The sequence below is a fragment of the Panthera leo genome, chromosome A2 (genome assembly GCF_018350215.1).
Source record: "Panthera leo isolate Ple1 chromosome A2, P.leo_Ple1_pat1.1, whole genome shotgun sequence".
Lineage (NCBI taxonomy): Eukaryota > Metazoa > Chordata > Mammalia > Carnivora > Felidae > Panthera > Panthera leo.
The window spans coordinates 7,853,501-7,869,805 of NC_056680.1; the positions used below are offsets into that span (position 1 = coordinate 7,853,501).

Sequence of the window (16,305 nt, forward strand, 5' to 3'; positions counted from 1 at the left end):
GCTCCCTCTGAGCCAGCAAACCATTGCAATTTGAATGGCTAAGGCAGAAACTTTTAAAAATAAAGACCAAGGGGTCCAGACACGTGGTGGTGAGGCCAAGGGTAGCCAGGCGCCGCAGCCTTGGGGCCACTCCCGGCCCCAAAGCCAACTTTCCAGGCAAATAGCGTCTTGTGGTGCCTTTGTTCCCCCTCCATAAAATGGGAATTTAATAGCGCCTCCAATAGATGCTGCTGTGAGGAGTCTGCAAGATAATACATAGAAAGTGTGAGAACATTTGCCCAGCACGTAGTAAGTGCTCACTAAATAGAATTGATTATTTGGGGGCAGGCGCTTGGCTGAGAGCTGCTAGTCCCTCTGGGAGTTGCAGGAACTTTGGAGACATAGGACCTGACCCTGCCGCTGATCAGCCGTGTGGTCTTGAGCAAGCTTGTTCGCTTCCTTGAGCCCGTTTTCTCATCTGTAAAATGGTTCGCTTCCTGGAGCCCGTTTTCTCATCTGTAAAATGGGTTCTCCTGGGGGCTCTGTGAGAGGCTGCAGGCTGAGCACACGGTGGCATGCGTGGGACACAGGGAGCGCTCAGAAAAAGGAAAGGTGGCATTGTAGAGAGCGGAGGCAGGAATCTGGGGGCACACAGGCTGATGTTGGAGCCCCGTTTCTTTGCAGACGGTCCCCGCTGGGCGGCCCAACCCCCGTCTGTAAGGCCACGCTGTCAGGTAACAAAGCCCAGGGCGTGGGAAAGGGCCCCTCTTGCTGCTCCAGTGGGGGACCCCTCACCTGGGGGGGGTGGTGGCTGTCTTACCTCCTTTCCCCACTCATTTGGTGGACCCCCAGCATCTCGGGCTGGGGCCTCTGGGTCACCACCCATGCTGCCCCTTCTCCAGAAGAGACATGTCAACAGTTGGCCCGGGAGACACTGGAGGAGCTGGACTGGTGCCTGGAGCAGCTGGAGACCATGCAGACCTACCGCTCCGTGAGCGAGATGGCATCTCACAAGGTGAGGAGGCCCCCGGCCGGCAGGGCGGAACTAGCCCCTGGGCGGGGCCTGAGGATGGGGGCCAACCGCTGGGTGGGATCTGCGGGCGGGTCCACCCATGGGGCGGGGCCGGTATCTGGATGGGGCCAATGAGAGGGGACCCTTTCCTGGGCCTGTGGGGTGGGGCTGACTGCTGGCGGGACCTGAGGGGGAGGACACGTTTGGGGCGGGGCCAATGTGTGAACGGGGCCTTTGGGGTGGGGGCCCATTCCTAAGCAGGGCCAACCCGAGGGCTGCGTGTTCTAGCAGATTCTGACTTCCCCCAGGGGTGGGGGAAGCCTAGTGCGTGGGGGTATATGTGCCTGGTTGTACATCTGATGCAGGCTGCCATCTCTCTTGAGGGGGTTGTCCAATGTTTGTATAGTCTACAGGTGTGTGTGTGTGTGTGTGTGTGTGTGTGTGTGTGTGTGTGTGTGACTGTGGGTCTGTGTGGCTGTCAATTTGTTGGCTACACGTTTGCAGCACAAGACGGGGTGTGAGGGGATGTTCCAAGAGGGTACGTCACGAGTAGTGTGCAGATGTGTCTGTATGGAGGATGTATGGGTGCACACAAGCAGTTATTCCAGATTGTAAGTGTGTGGGGCTGTGCCAGAGGGGTATGTATGTTTACAAGTGTGAGTTGGTCTAGGTATGAATCTGAGTGTGTATCTCCATGTGTCTGTGACTCCACGTGTGTGCACAGACACATGCATGCACTTGCAGGGCTGCAGGAGAGGGTGCAAGGCTTCCATGTGCAGTTGTGCGGTCTGTGTACTGCACAACTCCAGAGGACACCATCCAGGAAAACGGGCGGCATGAATGATGTTTCCTGGAGTTGTGCGGCACGGTGGTAGCCCGCGTGGGAGGATGCCTATCAGGAAATGAGTATACAGGTGGAGGTGTCTGCGTTGGGGGTGGTGCACATACCTGTGGGTGGAGGTTTGTCTGGGAACATTCCCGTCTGAGGGTGATTGTGTCTCTGAGAGTGTGCCGAGCCTCTGAGAATGTGACTGTCTCTAAATGTAGGTTTGCCGTTGTGTTCCTCCAATGATGTGTGTGTGTGGTTGTGGGTATGATGTGAGCATTTGCTTATGGGTTTCTCAGGGTATGTTTGTGTCCAAGGCCACGTGGTATTTGTGTTTGTCTGAAAGTGTGCCCATGGGTGTGTGGAGTGTGTGCAGCATATCTGGGTGTCTGTCCCCAGGTGTGTGTCTCCGTGTCTGGGTGTGAGTCTGTGTTCTTGGGAGGGCTGTGCCTGAAGGCGTTCCTATCTCCGTGTACTCAGCTGTATACCTGCGAAAGGGCTGGACTTCGGAGTTGTGACTGTGTGGTGTGTGTTAGTGCGTGTGTTGGTATAGAAGGTGCATCTCGGTGTGTGTGAGTGTGTGGACTGTCTGGGCGTGTGTCTTTGTCTCTGGGTGTGTCCCTGGAAGGGATGCGTCCTGTCGGGGATGTGCGTGCCTCCCTGCCTTTCCCCGGCAGCCCCACCTGGGTCCTGGCTCAGGCCCGTGGGTTCCGATGCCCCTTTAACGCCCCCCCCACCCCCGGCACCACCTGACGTCGCATGCAGCCTGCCAGTGCTGCAGTGAGCACGCACACGCGCACACACACAGGCGCGCACACGGAGCCCAGAGCCTCCGAAGCCACCTCCCGGGACCCTCGCCCTGCCCCCCCCATGGGCAGGGGTCCCAGGCCACCTCCAGCTACTGCCGCGGGGGGGCCCATCAGGGCCAGGGGCTGGCAGACCATGTAACCAGGGCTGCTATCGGGAGCGCGGAGGGGAGGGGAGCCCCCAGCCCCGCTGGGCCGGCCCAGGCCCCTCCGCGGCTCCCCCTTGCACTGCCCACCTGCCCTGAACCCCCCCCCCCCAAAACCCACAGTGGCTGTTAACCCCGGGACTCCCCAAGCCCAGCCTCTGTGTGCGGCAGCCCCGAGCGGGGCTAAGATTCCAAGATGCCCTTGGTGGATTTCTTCTGTGAGACCTGCTCCAAGCCGTGGCTGGTGGGCTGGTGGGACCAGGTAGGGGAAGTCGGGGTGGAGGATGGGCGGGAGACTCGGCCCTAGCCCTTCCACCTTGGATCCTCAAGCCCCTGGTCTGGGCCGGTGTGTGCGGCTGTGCACGTGTGTGGCCTGGACATGAAGCCTTGTGACTGTCTGTGTCTGTGTGTGGCCCAGGGCTGGGTGGGGATAGCGGGGGGCTGGGGATGTGGGTCTCTTGCTGGGTGTGTCGGTACTCACGTGTGTATGTGTCTACAGCGGTGTGGGGCTGTCTGACCATATGCTTATTTGCCTGGGTCACAGTGTGGCCCTTTCTGAGATCACATGGCTCTGGTTGTGGTGGTGTATGTTGGGACGTGTTTGTGAACCCGGAGCTGTGTGTTTTCTCCGGGGCATGTGACCCCAAGTGTCTGTGACTGCCTTATCGTGTGTGTCCCTTGGTTTGTGTGTCTGTGGCTGTGCAGAGCCGTGTAAGATGGTCGTCTGTGACTCTGTGTGTGGTTGTGTGACTTTGTGGGTCCTTCTTGTGTACACGTCTCTCACAGCACTAGGAGGAGTAAGTGCCCCATCCTCGTGTGGGCTACGTGGGCTCACCCTTCCCATCCAGTGTCCCTCCTGCCTCTCTGGACGGAGTCTGCTCCTGCTCTGGGGGTGCTTCAGTGGAGCTTGGGGGCGGGGAACCAATGCCCTTTCTCCTCCATGCACAATGTCACAGCAGACACTTGTGTGAGGGGGCTTGGGGGGACCAGGAGGGACCTCCAAGCCTGGTTCGGGGTATCCTCTGCTCATCTGTGCATCTGTCCACCCTCCTGGGACTGGGGGAGAGGGGGCTATGATGGGAACCCCCCTCCCCTGGATGACCGAACAAGGTTTCCTCAGCTCACTGTTCTCCCCTGCCCCTGCCAAACCTTCTCTTCTCCCAGAACTTGCATTCTCTCCTGCAAAGGAGAGACTGTATTGTCTCCTTCCAAACTGGGCTGGGAGCTGGGGGCCTGGACGCCCTGGGAGTGGGGTCCATATCTGGGAAGACGTGGGCCAGGGTAGCTCTGGGAAGGCAAGGGTTAAGGGGCCTGCGGCCTGCCCCCCCCCCCCCCTACTTTCCCCCAGCTCAGCAGCTGGTTGGAGGGGGAGTTGCTAAGGAGACTCCCATCGCCATGGCGACGGGATTCTCCTGACACCCTATTGGCTCACTGTTAAGCGGGAGCCCCTCCCTTCCACAGGTGCCCCTCTGGCTCCTCCTTTGGGCTGGAGGAAGAGGAAGTCTGGGGAGGGGTGCCCCCCTTCCTCAGGAAGGGAGGGGTATGCTGAGTCCTGACTTCCAAGCCTGGGGCCCCCCTCCAGACCTGGGAGGAGAGGAAGGGCTGACCCCTCCCCTCTAGCAGCTTGCTGAGGGCTCTGTTGGCTGAGCAGAGAAGTTGGAAGGACTCATGGGGTCTTCAGAAGTTTCTCGGGAGGGGCTGACATCCTCCACCCTCTGCTGCCCTGTCTCCCTATCATTCCTTCCTTCTTGCCTCCTTCACCTTAGTTCAAGAGGATGTTAAACCGTGAACTCACACACCTGTCAGAGATGAGCAGGTCAGGAAACCAGGTCTCTGAGTACATCTCCACCACATTCCTGGGTGAGTGAAAGGCACCGCTTGTATGTGCGGGGAGAGGCTGCACGCCTGAATTGGAGGGGGCTGCCCCAGACCGCAGGTCCCATTGCCCACATTTGCCCGAGGGACCCTGACTCTTAATTCCCTAAAGATCAAGGTTACCACGCTCAAGCGTTCCCATGCTCACGATGCCCCTAAACCCAGAGGGATGTCAACTTTTATAGAACTTCCACAGTAAAAAAATCTCTCCAAGCAGAAAAGCCCCGCCCCCCCAAACTCAGTGGGACCACAACGGAACTCTCAAACTCAAGACCCCAAAAACCCCACAAACTCAAATAGAATTCCTAAACTTTAAATGCCTCCAGGCTGAAAGGCCTCCCCAAATTCAGTAGACTATCCAAACTTGGATTTCCCCCCACAAATTCAGGAGATCCCTCAAACTCAAGAGGTATGCTCAAACTCGGTAGGGTTCTCAAACTTAAGGGAACGGCTGTCCTTAAGAACTCATAAAAGATCCCCTCAAAGTTTCAAAACCCTCCAAGATGAAAGGTCTCCCAAATTCGGGAGAATCACCCAACTTGATATGACCCTCAGATTCAGTAGGACCCCCCCCCCCCCCACAGACTTTTGATACCTAATACAGTTATACAGAGTCCCTCAAATTCATTAGAACCCTCAAGCTCATGGGGACCTCCAACTCATCCTAATCTCTTTATCCAAGAGCCCAAGCTGAAGATATGCCCCCCCAAATTCAGCATAATTTTACCCTCTCAATTTATCACCAAAGGTTTCTAAATTCTGGAGAACCGCCCTGCGCCAAGCCCAAGAGAAGGGTTCAGAGTTTCAAATACTCCCGCCAATGGGGGTGTGGCTGTGCAGAGTTCTGAGATCCAGCCAATGGGAGCATGGCATGCAAATAACCCCTATTAGGCCCCGTTATTGACTGGCAGGGCCCCAGGTCACAATGGGTGGCCCAGGTTCAGCTCTGGAAGCCCTTGAAAGCTCAGGAAAAGGGATCCTGGGGCTGGCCCCCCAGGCAGGCTGGTGTTAAAGGGGTGGGGTGGGGGTGGGGCTCATGGAGCCAGAGACTACCCTTCCCTCCCTCTTCCCCATGCTGTCCACCCCGATCAGCACTCTTAGTCACCATGGAGGTGTCTCCCCTGCCCTAGAAGTTTCCCTGCCTATACAGGACAGGCAGCTACTCTCTCCAGCATCCTCAACCTGCTTCCTGACTTCCCGTGCCACCCCCTTGTCAAACCTGGCTATCAGACTGGGGCCACCCCAATGCTCCGGGCCAGTCCCAGGGTCCCTGCTCCAGCCCACCACCTCCCAGAAGAATTCCTCCCTTCCCTCTGGTTTCCAGCCTATAAGGAACCAACAGCATGACATCCTGAAGGGGTCTGCCCTCCTGCGTGAGCCTTCCCAGGGCACAGTGGGGAGCCCAGGGGAAGTGAGGGCCAGATGAGGGGGTCTCTGTGGGAGTCTCATGCTTGTCTCTCCTCCATCTGCTCCAGACAAGCAGAATGAAGTGGAGATTCCATCACCCACGATGAAGGATCGAGAAAAACAGCCAGCTCCCCGCCAGAGACCTTCCCAGCAGCCCCCGCCCCCTGGGCCGCAATTCCAGCCCATGTCTCAGATCACGGGGTGAAGAAGCTGATGCATAGCAGCAGCCTGAGTGACTCCAGCATCCCCCGCTTTGGGGTGAAGACCAACCAAGAAGAGCTCCTGGCCCAAGTGAGTAGGGTCTCAGCAGACACTGGATTAGAGAGGGGCGGGAGTCTCCTGGGGCCCAGAGAAGGACCGGGCGTTGGGTCAGTCTGAAATGACAATCCAGGCATACTTGGCTTATGAGACTCTCAGGAGAGCAAGAGTGAAGGAAGCAGGAGAGGAAGAACCTAAGCAAGGAGGTGGCCTCAGAATCTGGCCTCCGCCTGACTCCACAGGGAGCTCTGGAGTGTCAACAGTGCCACAGAGTTGAGCCCACCTTGAGGCAAGAGTGCGGGACTTTTGTACCCCACTGTGGGCGGTCCCCAGAGTGGACAGCATTACCGCCTCCGTGTAGCTCCCACAGGGGCAAGAGCAGTTTTCTGGAGAACAGAGCAGCTGTGAGTCTTTGTAAGCAACAGTCCCAGCACCCACCCAGGAGGACAGGCGCACTGGTCAGTGAAGGGGATCTGGGTCGAACGCCAACAGCATCCACTACAGGCCAGACCTGGGTTCAGCTCCGTGACACCTAACGCCAAGGGGCTCCCGCATGGGTTTGTACAGCGGACTCGGTGCACTCTTGTTGGCTCAGTCAGCTGACATTTGTTGTAACCTGAACTCCAGCACTAGCCAGTGCCCAGTCCGTCACCCGGTGTTTACTGAGCACCTACGGTGTGCTGGCACTGTTCCGGATTCTGGGGAGCTATGGAAAATTAGCCCGAGTTCCTTTCCCCCTGGTGCTGGTGAGCTGTTTGGCTCCGAAGCCAAACTGTGCTTTTGGGGTCAGCCAAACGGAGTTCACACCACAGCGTTGCCACTTGTGAGATGCAAGGGCTTGGGTAGGTCGCATCACTTCTGAGCTTTGGTTCTCCAACCAACCAAATGAGATCAAGCATTTAGCATAATGCCTGGGAGACAATAGTCACTCAGGGGGCGCCTGGGTGGCTCCTCGGTTAAGCGTCAGACTTCGGCTCAGGCCATGATCTTACAGTCCGTGGTTCGAGCCCCGCACCGGGCTCTGTGCTGACAGCTCGGAGCCTGGAGCCAGCTTCAGATTCTGTGTCTCCCTCTCTCTCTGCCCCTCCCCCACGCACACTCTGTCTCTCGCTCTCAAAAATAAATAAAACATTAAAAAAAAAATTTTTTTTTTTAAAGTCACTCAGTACACAGGCGCTGTGGTTGCTTTGTTATTTTCTGGCCTGGTCGGACGTGGACAGTCAACTCTGTGCTGTTGAGCACAGCGCCCACCCGGTGGGCAACGACAGTGCCACTTTCAGACCAGAGCTCTGAATTGCTAGGAAAGAGTCGAGAGGGGTGACGATCAACCAAGAGGAACTTCTGACCCACGTGGGTAGGGGCAGGGCCCTGGGTCTTGTGGGCTGCTGACCTCTGGCCTCCTACTCCACCCAGGAACTGGAGAACCTGAACAAGTGGGGCCTGAACATCTTCTGCGTATCCGAATACGCCGGAGGCCGTTCCCTCAGCTGCATCATGTACACGATATTTCAGGTAGGGCGGGCTGAGTGGGGCAGGGTGAGCGGAAGGGGGCCGGGCGGAGAGCAGAGAGCTCTCAGGAGTCACCGTTCCCCATACCTACCCTCAGGAGCGTGACCTGCTGAAGAAATTCCGCATCCCAGTGGACACCATGGTGACATATATGCTGACCCTGGAGGACCACTACCACCCCGACGTGGCCTACCACAACAGCCTGCACGCGGCCGATGTGCTGCAGTCCACCCACGTGCTGCTGGCCACGCCCGCGCTAGATGTGAGCACTGCCTGGCCCCTGAGTCTCCCCAGCCCCGTCTCCCTCCCTGACTGCCCGTCGCCCATCTCCTGACCTCCGTGTCTCTCTGACGCTGGCCTTCCCGATCCTCATCGATCCTTCCTGACCGTCTTCTTTGGCACCCGCATCTCTCTCTCACCCTGTCTCTCAGATCCCCCATCTTTCTAACCCGCCTCGCTCCCACCCCCGTCTCTGCCCCTAGGCTGTGTTCACGGACCTGGAGATTCTTGCCGCCCTCTTCGCGGCCGCTATTCATGACGTAGACCACCCTGGGGTCTCCAACCAGTTCCTCATCAACACTAGTGAGTGGCCCCCACGGGGGCGGGGCCTGCCGGGTTGGAGGCGGGGCCTGCGCTGCCCCACCCCTCGAGGCGGCCCTGCCGGCCCCACCCTCCCCTGACCGCCTGCCTGGGCCTGGGCCGCAGATTCGGAGTTGGCGCTCATGTACAACGATGAGTCGGTGCTGGAGAACCACCACCTGGCCGTGGGCTTCAAGCTGCTGCAGGAAGACAACTGCGATATCTTCCAGAACCTCAGCAAGCGCCAGCGGCAGAGCCTGCGCAAGATGGTCATCGACATGGTGGGCGGGGCGGGGGCGGGGCCAGAACGGAAAAGGGCGCCTTTGACACTGGGGTTGAGGCAGGGTCTGAGTCCAGGCCAGGAAGCCCCGCGAGAGGCGTCCTTTGTGGGGACTGGGAACAGGTTGTGCCGAGGGAAAACTTTAGAGGCGTAGTTCGGGTCAGTACGATCCGTGGCAGGGCTTCAGTGGCCCCTCACCCACAGGTGCTGGCCACGGACATGTCCAAACACATGACCCTCCTGGCAGACCTGAAGACCATGGTGGAGACCAAGAAGGTGACCAGCTCGGGGGTCCTCCTGCTGGACAACTACTCCGACCGCATCCAGGTGCCCCCCCCCCCCCCCCCCGCCCCCGCACACCATACAAGGAGACCGGACCCTCTCTCCTTTTCTCTCTCCCCTTTGGGTCCCGTTTGCCCCCCTCCCTCAGCCTGCAGCTCCCATGTTGCCCCTCTTCCTGTCTCTTTTCTGTCTCCCCTCCCATCTCTCCATCCCAATTCCCATCTACCATCCCTCCTTACTTCTTCCCTTCCTCCATCACCCCGTCCTGTCTCCTCTGCCTTTGCCAACACGTCCTTCTCTCCTCTCCCCACGATCTCTTTCTTTGCTCTCCCCCTGCCATCCTCTCCCCATTTCCCCTATCTCTCTCCACATCCCCCTACCTCACTCTCCCAATAAAGGGGGAGGTAAGGAAGTGTGAGGTCCCAGACTGGGACGGGGGCATGGCCTCTGAAGGTCCCCCACCTCATGCAGGTCCTTCGGAACATGGTGCACTGTGCAGACCTCAGCAACCCCACCAAGCCACTCGAGTTGTACCGCCAGTGGACCGACCGCATTATGGCCGAGTTCTTCCAGCAGGGGGACCGTGAACGTGAGCGGGGCATGGAGATCAGCCCCATGTGCGACAAGCACACAGCCTCGGTGGAGAAGTCTCAGGTACGGTGTTAAGCGGGCCTCCCCACCCCATGCTGGCCTGGAGCTCTGAGACCCAGGAGTTCCTGACCTGCCCCTCCACAAAGTCAAGTGTGTGTGTGTGTGTGTGTGTGTGTGTGTGTGTGTTTCTTTCCTTTTCTGCCTTGATGGGAAATTTGCAACATTTTCCCTTCTACAGAATAACCAGAACCAGGCCTCTGGATTCAAAACTTGTAGACGTGAGTGGAACAGTTCTCTCTCATTTAGCATCCATAATAATACTTGCCCAGCTCTTGGTTACAGACCTTATGTCGCTCCAGCCTCTCGGTATCCCTGTAACCTGGCTGCTGATTTTGTCCTTGATTTTTGGTGGGATTTTGCAATGAGATGCGATGACGCGTCATCATGTGCTTGTTTAACTTGACAGGAGGTACGGAAACCCAGTCTTGTTTGTAGAGTGTGGATGTGAAAGTTTCTCACCCTCCCCACTCCCAGTCTCCTCCCTGGCAAGACCTGTTCTTCCCGGCTCACTGTGCACGCCTTTCCAGACCCGAGTTACCCAGCCTTGGTGCTGTTGACATTTGGGCCCGGGTCATTCTCTGTTGCGGGGGCCGTGCCTTGTAGGATTTTGAGCAGCATCCCTGGCCTCCACCCCTTCCCTTCCAATTACAACCACCAAAAATGTCTCTAGATACTTCCAAATGTCCCTTTGAGCATGCAGATCACCCCATCCTCCAACGCCCGGGGAAACCAGTTCCATAGGTTTTATTACGTAGTTACATTTACGGGCAACTTCGTAGCAATAGTTCAGGGGTTTTGCTTTGTTAAAAAAATATGAATTTTATCGATACGTACCCATTTTTATACAGCTTGCCTTTTCTTCCAAACAATGACTTGGGGATGTGTCTGTGTTACTACGTATAGATTTAGCTCATCCCTTTTGACGACTCTGTAGTATTCTCACAGATCTAGACAGCAGATGGGGTCTATAGTTTTTCTCCTGTGGATGGCCATTTAGGTGTTGAGGAGTTACAAATTCACAGTGACTCAAACGAGATAAGGCTTCATTTTTGTTCTCTCTCTCTTTTTTTTTAGAGAGAGAGAGGGTACAAGTGAGTGAGGGGCAGAGAAGAGAGAGAGAATCCCATGAGGGGCAGAGAGAGAGAGAGGGAGGGAGAGAGAGAGAGAGAGAGAAGCAGGGCTCACCTGGGGCTCCTGTTTTTGCCCAAAGCGGGGTTCCTGCTTGCCCAACGTGGGACTCAAACTCACTAACTGTGAAGTCATGACCTGAGCTGAATTCAAATGCTTAATGACTGAGCCACCCAGACACCCCATTTTTATTCTCTCGCGTGTAAGAAAAGTCCAGAGGCACCTGGGTGGTTCGGTCGGTTAAGCGTCCATCTTTGGCTCAGGTCATGACCTCATAGTTCACGGGTTCGAGCCCCACGTCGGGCTCTCTGCTGCCAGCCAAGAGCCTGCTTCAGATCCTCTGTCCCCCTCGCTCTCTGCCCCTCCCCCACCCCTCTCAAAAATAAACATTTAAGAAAATTTTTTAATTAAAAAAAAAAAGTCGAGAGAAAGAATTTAGCTCCCTTTGGCTCCATGAAATAGTCAGGCACCTAAGGAGATTTCAGTGTTTCTCTTCTATCATCCGAAGCATGGGACCTTTGTCCCTAGAGATGCCTCTCATGGTCACGGATGCTGTTGAAACTCTAGCCATTCTGGCCACGTCGTAAGGAGGAACGGTCTCTGCCAGCTGAAGCAGCACTCCTACCCCCTATGCCCATCCCAACCCAGATCTTCTATCTACATGTGGTCACATTGCCACCCTCTCTTTGCAAAGGAGGCTGGGAAATGTAGTTTTCACCTATATTGGGGAAGCATTGCCTCCACCAAGAAAAATTAAGATTTTCTTCTTCTTCTTCTTCTTTTTTTTTTTAATGTTTTTATTTATTTTTGAGAGAGACAGAGACAGAGCATGAGCAGGGGAGGGGCAGAGAGAGAGGGAGACACAGAATCCGAAGCAGGCTCCAGGCTCCGAGCTGTCAGCACAGAGCCTGATGCTGGGCTCAAATTCACGGAGTGTGAGATCGTGACCTGAGCTGAAGTTGGACGCTCAACCGGCTGAACCACCCAGGCGCCCTCAAGATTTTGTTCATAAGAAAGAGGGAAGATAGTATCAGCGTTAGCCAATACTCTGCCATGGAATTATTTCTAGTTTTTCTTTGTTGCAGAAAATATCACTAGTAGTATCTGTGGTGTACCACAATGTTTTAAAACATTTTATTTCAATGTTTTAAGTTTATTTATTTATTTATTTTGAGAGAGAGGGAGAGAGAAAGAGAGAGAGCATGAGCAGGGGACAGGCAGAGAGAGAGGAAGAGAGAAAGAGAATCCCAAGCAGGCTCTGCACTGTCAGCACAGAGCCTGACGCAGGGCTTGAACTCACAAACCTTACGGTCGTGGCCTGAGCCAAAACCAAGAGTTGGTCGCTTAAGCAACTGAGCCACCAGGCACCCCCACGGCTTTTTACAACTAATTCCTAACTGACAGATGTGTGGAAGTTTCCGGTATTTGTTTCCATGTCATATGTGATTCTTTTTTTCTTCCCTGTGCAAGAGTTTTTCCGGGTCGGATCTGGAGGAGCACGATTACTAGGTTAAATGCTGTCAGCGCCTTTTAGACTTTACTAGATCCCACAGCATGGCCCTACCATCCGCAACAGCCGGCCACCTGTTGACGCCGGTGTCCCTTCTCTCCCAGGTGGGTTTCATCGACTATATCGTGCACCCGCTGTGGGAGACGTGGGCTGACCTGGTCCACCCGGACGCCCAGGAGATCCTGGACACGTTAGAGGACAACAGAGACTGGTACTACAGCGCCATTCGGCAGAGCCCATCACCGCCGCCTGAGGAGGAGCCCAGGGGGCCAGGCCACCCACCCCCACCTGATAAGTTCCAGTTCGAGCTGACGCTGGAAGAGGAAGATGAGGAGGAGGTGTCTACCGCCCCGGGTGCATTTACGGTGCAGGGATTGTCCGTGGCTCAGGATGCGTCCCCAGCTGAGGAACTCTTGGAGGTCGATGGCCAGGATATGCCCACGGAGGTGAAGGTACAGGAACCTTGCTGCACGCAGCAAGCAGACTCGGCCGGTAGTGTGGCTGCGGGCAAGGACAAGGCCACGTCCCCAGACGCATCTGTGGATGCCGTAGGCCGCAGCAGCCCCCTGGCCTTGTCTGCCGAGAGCCCCCTTCCGCCCGCCTTGAGGACCCCGCCCCCTCCAGAGGACACCCCGGGCCTCCCGGGCCTCCCCTCCACGGCGGCCGAGGCGGGGGCCCAAAAAGAGCATCAGGCTGCCAAGAGGGCGTGCAGTGCCTGCACAGGAACGTCCGGCGAGGACCCCCCCCCACTCCCAGCTCCTGGGGGGTGGGGGTCAGCTGGAGGCCCTACCTGAACCCCGGCCCCGACACCCTCCTGCTCTCCCCGGCTCCCTTCACCACCATTACCCCACGACCGCCTCCTCCACTGCCTCAAAGACTCTTGGGCCTCCAGAGAAAAAAGAAAACAGAAAAGTGGGGTTTTTTCTCTTTTCTTTTTTTCCTCTTTTCCCCCACCCCCACCCACGGGGCCTCTTTTTGGAGGTGGGGGCTGGGGAACAAGGGGTGGAGGTCCCGGAAGGGATTTTATTTTTGGAATTTTAATTGTTACATTTTTAGAAAAAGAAAAAAAAAAAAAAAACAGGATGAAACACAGCAACTGTAGATCTCCTGTTCCCGACTACCCCTTGTGTCCCATCTCCTGCCACCTCCCCCTGCCCCAGGCCCCAGGCTCAGTCTTCCGGCCTCCTAGGGCTCTTGGCCTGGGCCCAAACAGGCATAACGCCTCCCTTCGGGGCTTTTCTTCTGAATTTTGGAGGGTCTCCGGAACCCAACCAGGAATAGCCATTCCGGGCGGGGGACTCAGGGGGGGCTGCCACCGTGGGAGGCCCCAGCTCCAGCCCCTCTCTGGCGCACTGCCCCCCCCCCCCCCCAGAAGTCTCCCGCCTCATTTTGCACAAACCTGGCAATACTAACCCGAGGGATAGGGACCTGGAGAGGGGAGCCGCGTGCTTTAAGATGTAGCAGAGGCGCTTTAAGATGTAGCAGAGGCGGGTATTGGAGGGACATTCACACCACCAACCTGGGGTCTGAGGTTTGAGGAGGGCCTGATCCCCCCCCCCCCACCCGCCCCTCCACCTGCCACCCTCTTCCCCTTCCACTTTGGGTTCCGTTTGAATTTTCTCCATTGGGGTGGGGGGGGGGGGATGGCTCCGAACCACACCCCTCCTTCCAGCTGCTTCTCCTCTTGTTTCTGCCTTAATGATTCCCATGGCCATAGGAGAGGGGTTCGCAGTGGCCCCCATCCTGGGCACCCCCCCAGCATCCTCCTGACCTCCTTCACGACCCTTTGCCCTAGGAGGAAGCAATAACAATGTACACCCACATCCCCTTTCTGGGCAACCCTCTCCCACCCTGGCACCAAAGTCCTTTCTACTCTGTCCCCATCTGGCCACGCCCCCCCCCCCCCCCGCCACACCCCTGAGCTATTCCTGCAGCAATACGACAGACAGATGCAAGGCCATTTTTCTCCAAGCCATGGGGGACTGTTTGGAAGGAAAGACCCCCTCTCCCCCGCTCCTTTCTGCCCTTTGGCCCAGTTCTGCAGCTGGGCAAGGCAGGGCCTCTCTCTCCTCCCCCCACCCCCCCACTCTGAGCACACGGTACTGTAGCCCCCCCCCCCCCCGGCTGCCCCAGCCTTCCATCTGTCTGTCCATCCCTGTGGGGAGTACCACCTGCTCCCACCCCCGTGATGCTGTACAGGGTTCATTTTTGTAGCGAAAGTAGTTTCTGTCCCAGCCAGTGACTGGAGTGGGACTTCTTTGGGTTTTCTTTCTTTTTTTTTTCTTCTCTCTCTCTCTCTCTTTTTTTTTTTTTTTTTTTTGTACATACTGTAAGGTTGGTTTGTAAATTATTCTACAGAGGCAAAAAGGGAAAATACACTTGCCCTTCCCCAGCTGACCCAGCCAGGGGAAGGAGGAGGGGTGGGGGTCTCCCAGAGAGAGAGTCCCCATTCCCACTGTATTATACAAACTGTACCATAGACCCCGCAAGGGTGGGTTCAGTGCTGCCGTTTGATGGGAAGTCGTGTCATCTTGGGGGGTGAGGGCTGAGCAGAGCCTGCCCCTTGCCCTGTCCCCAGGTGTGACTGGTGAGATGGAACCCCACCCCCAATCAGGGCTCCTCTCCCCAGCGGGGGGCGCAGGACCCCCTCAGCCGCTCTTGTGTTGTCCCCTCTGACGATCAATCAGTCGGTCCGTTGATCGATAATCAATCCTTCGATCTCGTCTCCAATTAAACCGAGGATTTCACTGATCTTCCTGGCTGATGTGACTTCCTTTCCCACCCTGGTTTTGGGAGGCGTGCCTCTCCTCACCGGCTGCCTGGGACGCGGATAAGGGGAGAGAGAGGCTCCATCCCTGACCCTCCCCAAGTGCTGAGGACCTGGATGGGGGTCCAGCAAGTGTGGCGGGAGGCAGCCCCCTGGCCTGGGCCAGGTGCTGGCTGGCTCAAGGACTTCAGGTTGTAAAGTGGAGGTTCAGACCAGTCTTTGGAGGCTAGGCGACCCAGGTAAACCCCACTTCTTGTACACAGCATATCTGACACAACTCTGGGCACTTCTGGAATCTCACAGTCATTCCTGGAAACCTCGGGTGGGGGGGGGGGCCTGATTGGTAGGGCGTCCATCATCGGGCTGCCAGGCCATGATAAAAGGTCTCTGGTCAAATTCTGCCGTGCAGATGTTAAACCTGATAAACAGCCACAAGAGACTTTACTTACCCTGTAAGTTCTATGAATTCCCAGCATCCTGCCCATTTTGGGATTGCAACCTTCACCTTGCATTAAAACAAAATCCAAAACAAACCTGAATATCTTTTTTTTTTTTTTAAGATTTTATTTATATACAGATTTTATATTTCTATGTAATCTCTACCCCCATAGTAGGGCTCGAACTCACCACCCTGGGATCAAGAGTCACATCTCTAAGACCAACTCAACCACCTAAATGCCCCTAAAGATTTTAAAGTAACCTCTACACACAGTGTGGGGCTTGAACTCACAACCCTGAGATCAAGAGCCACAGGTTCTACTGACTAAGCCAGGCAGGTGCCCCCAATCCTGAATATCTTCAAGTCAGGGCTCTGTGTTGCTTGGAGCCTGTAAGCCTTATGGTCAGTATCAGGCAAGCCGAATCCCCCAAATTCACGCAGGACTGGCTTGGGCTTTAAGCTGCTTTGCTAAAGTGTTCATTCAAGGTTGGGGTGTGAGTGACTCAGATAGTTTAACCAATCCACATATTTGAATACTGTTAATTCCACTCAAGGGATCCCATTTTCCAACCTTTATCAGGCTAATTAACAAACCCTTGATTTCACCAATGTTTCTGACATTCATTATGCTGATGAGCAAAAAACTCCCCAAGTGGTTAAAGATATGGAGAGCAGAAGTGTTTGTGATTCAAGCTTTTGGTTTAGAATACTGGCTGCCTCTGGGGTGTAATAAATTAAGATACACGTACACACTCAGTGCTTAAGTGCTTAAACCACAGGGGGATCAGTAGATGTATATATGCACAGCTTCCTTGGATCTAAGGAAAGGTTGACCTGCTTACTTTGTCATT

At 55.9% G+C, this 16,305-nt stretch overlaps 1 protein-coding gene and 1 long non-coding RNA gene across 2 annotated transcripts in view; one reads left to right on the top strand and one right to left on the bottom strand.

The window, feature by feature from the left end:
• LOC122213954 (cAMP-specific 3',5'-cyclic phosphodiesterase 4A-like) overlaps positions 1-13,211 on the top strand; it is a 33,812-nt gene extending 20,601 nt beyond the window's left edge. Inside the window, 12 exon segments of the mRNA XM_042928399.1 lie at positions 664-713; positions 882-994; positions 4,536-4,629; positions 6,120-6,251; positions 6,254-6,342; positions 7,723-7,821; positions 7,916-8,080; positions 8,301-8,400; positions 8,524-8,678; positions 8,882-9,004; positions 9,431-9,613; positions 12,353-13,211. Of these exon segments, the coding sequence (XP_042784333.1) occupies positions 664-713; positions 882-994; positions 4,536-4,629; positions 6,120-6,251; positions 6,254-6,342; positions 7,723-7,821; positions 7,916-8,080; positions 8,301-8,400; positions 8,524-8,678; positions 8,882-9,004; positions 9,431-9,613; positions 12,353-13,042 (1,993 nt within the window). The 3' untranslated portion in view covers positions 13,043-13,211.
• LOC122213956 lies at positions 7,477-8,287 on the bottom strand. Its single transcript, XR_006199710.1, has 4 exons — positions 8,154-8,287; positions 7,910-7,989; positions 7,700-7,796; positions 7,477-7,606 (listed from the first exon to the last, which is right to left on the bottom strand). It is a non-coding gene; the product is annotated as an uncharacterized LOC122213956 (long non-coding RNA).
• Positions 13,212-16,305: the final 3,094 nt, after the last annotated feature.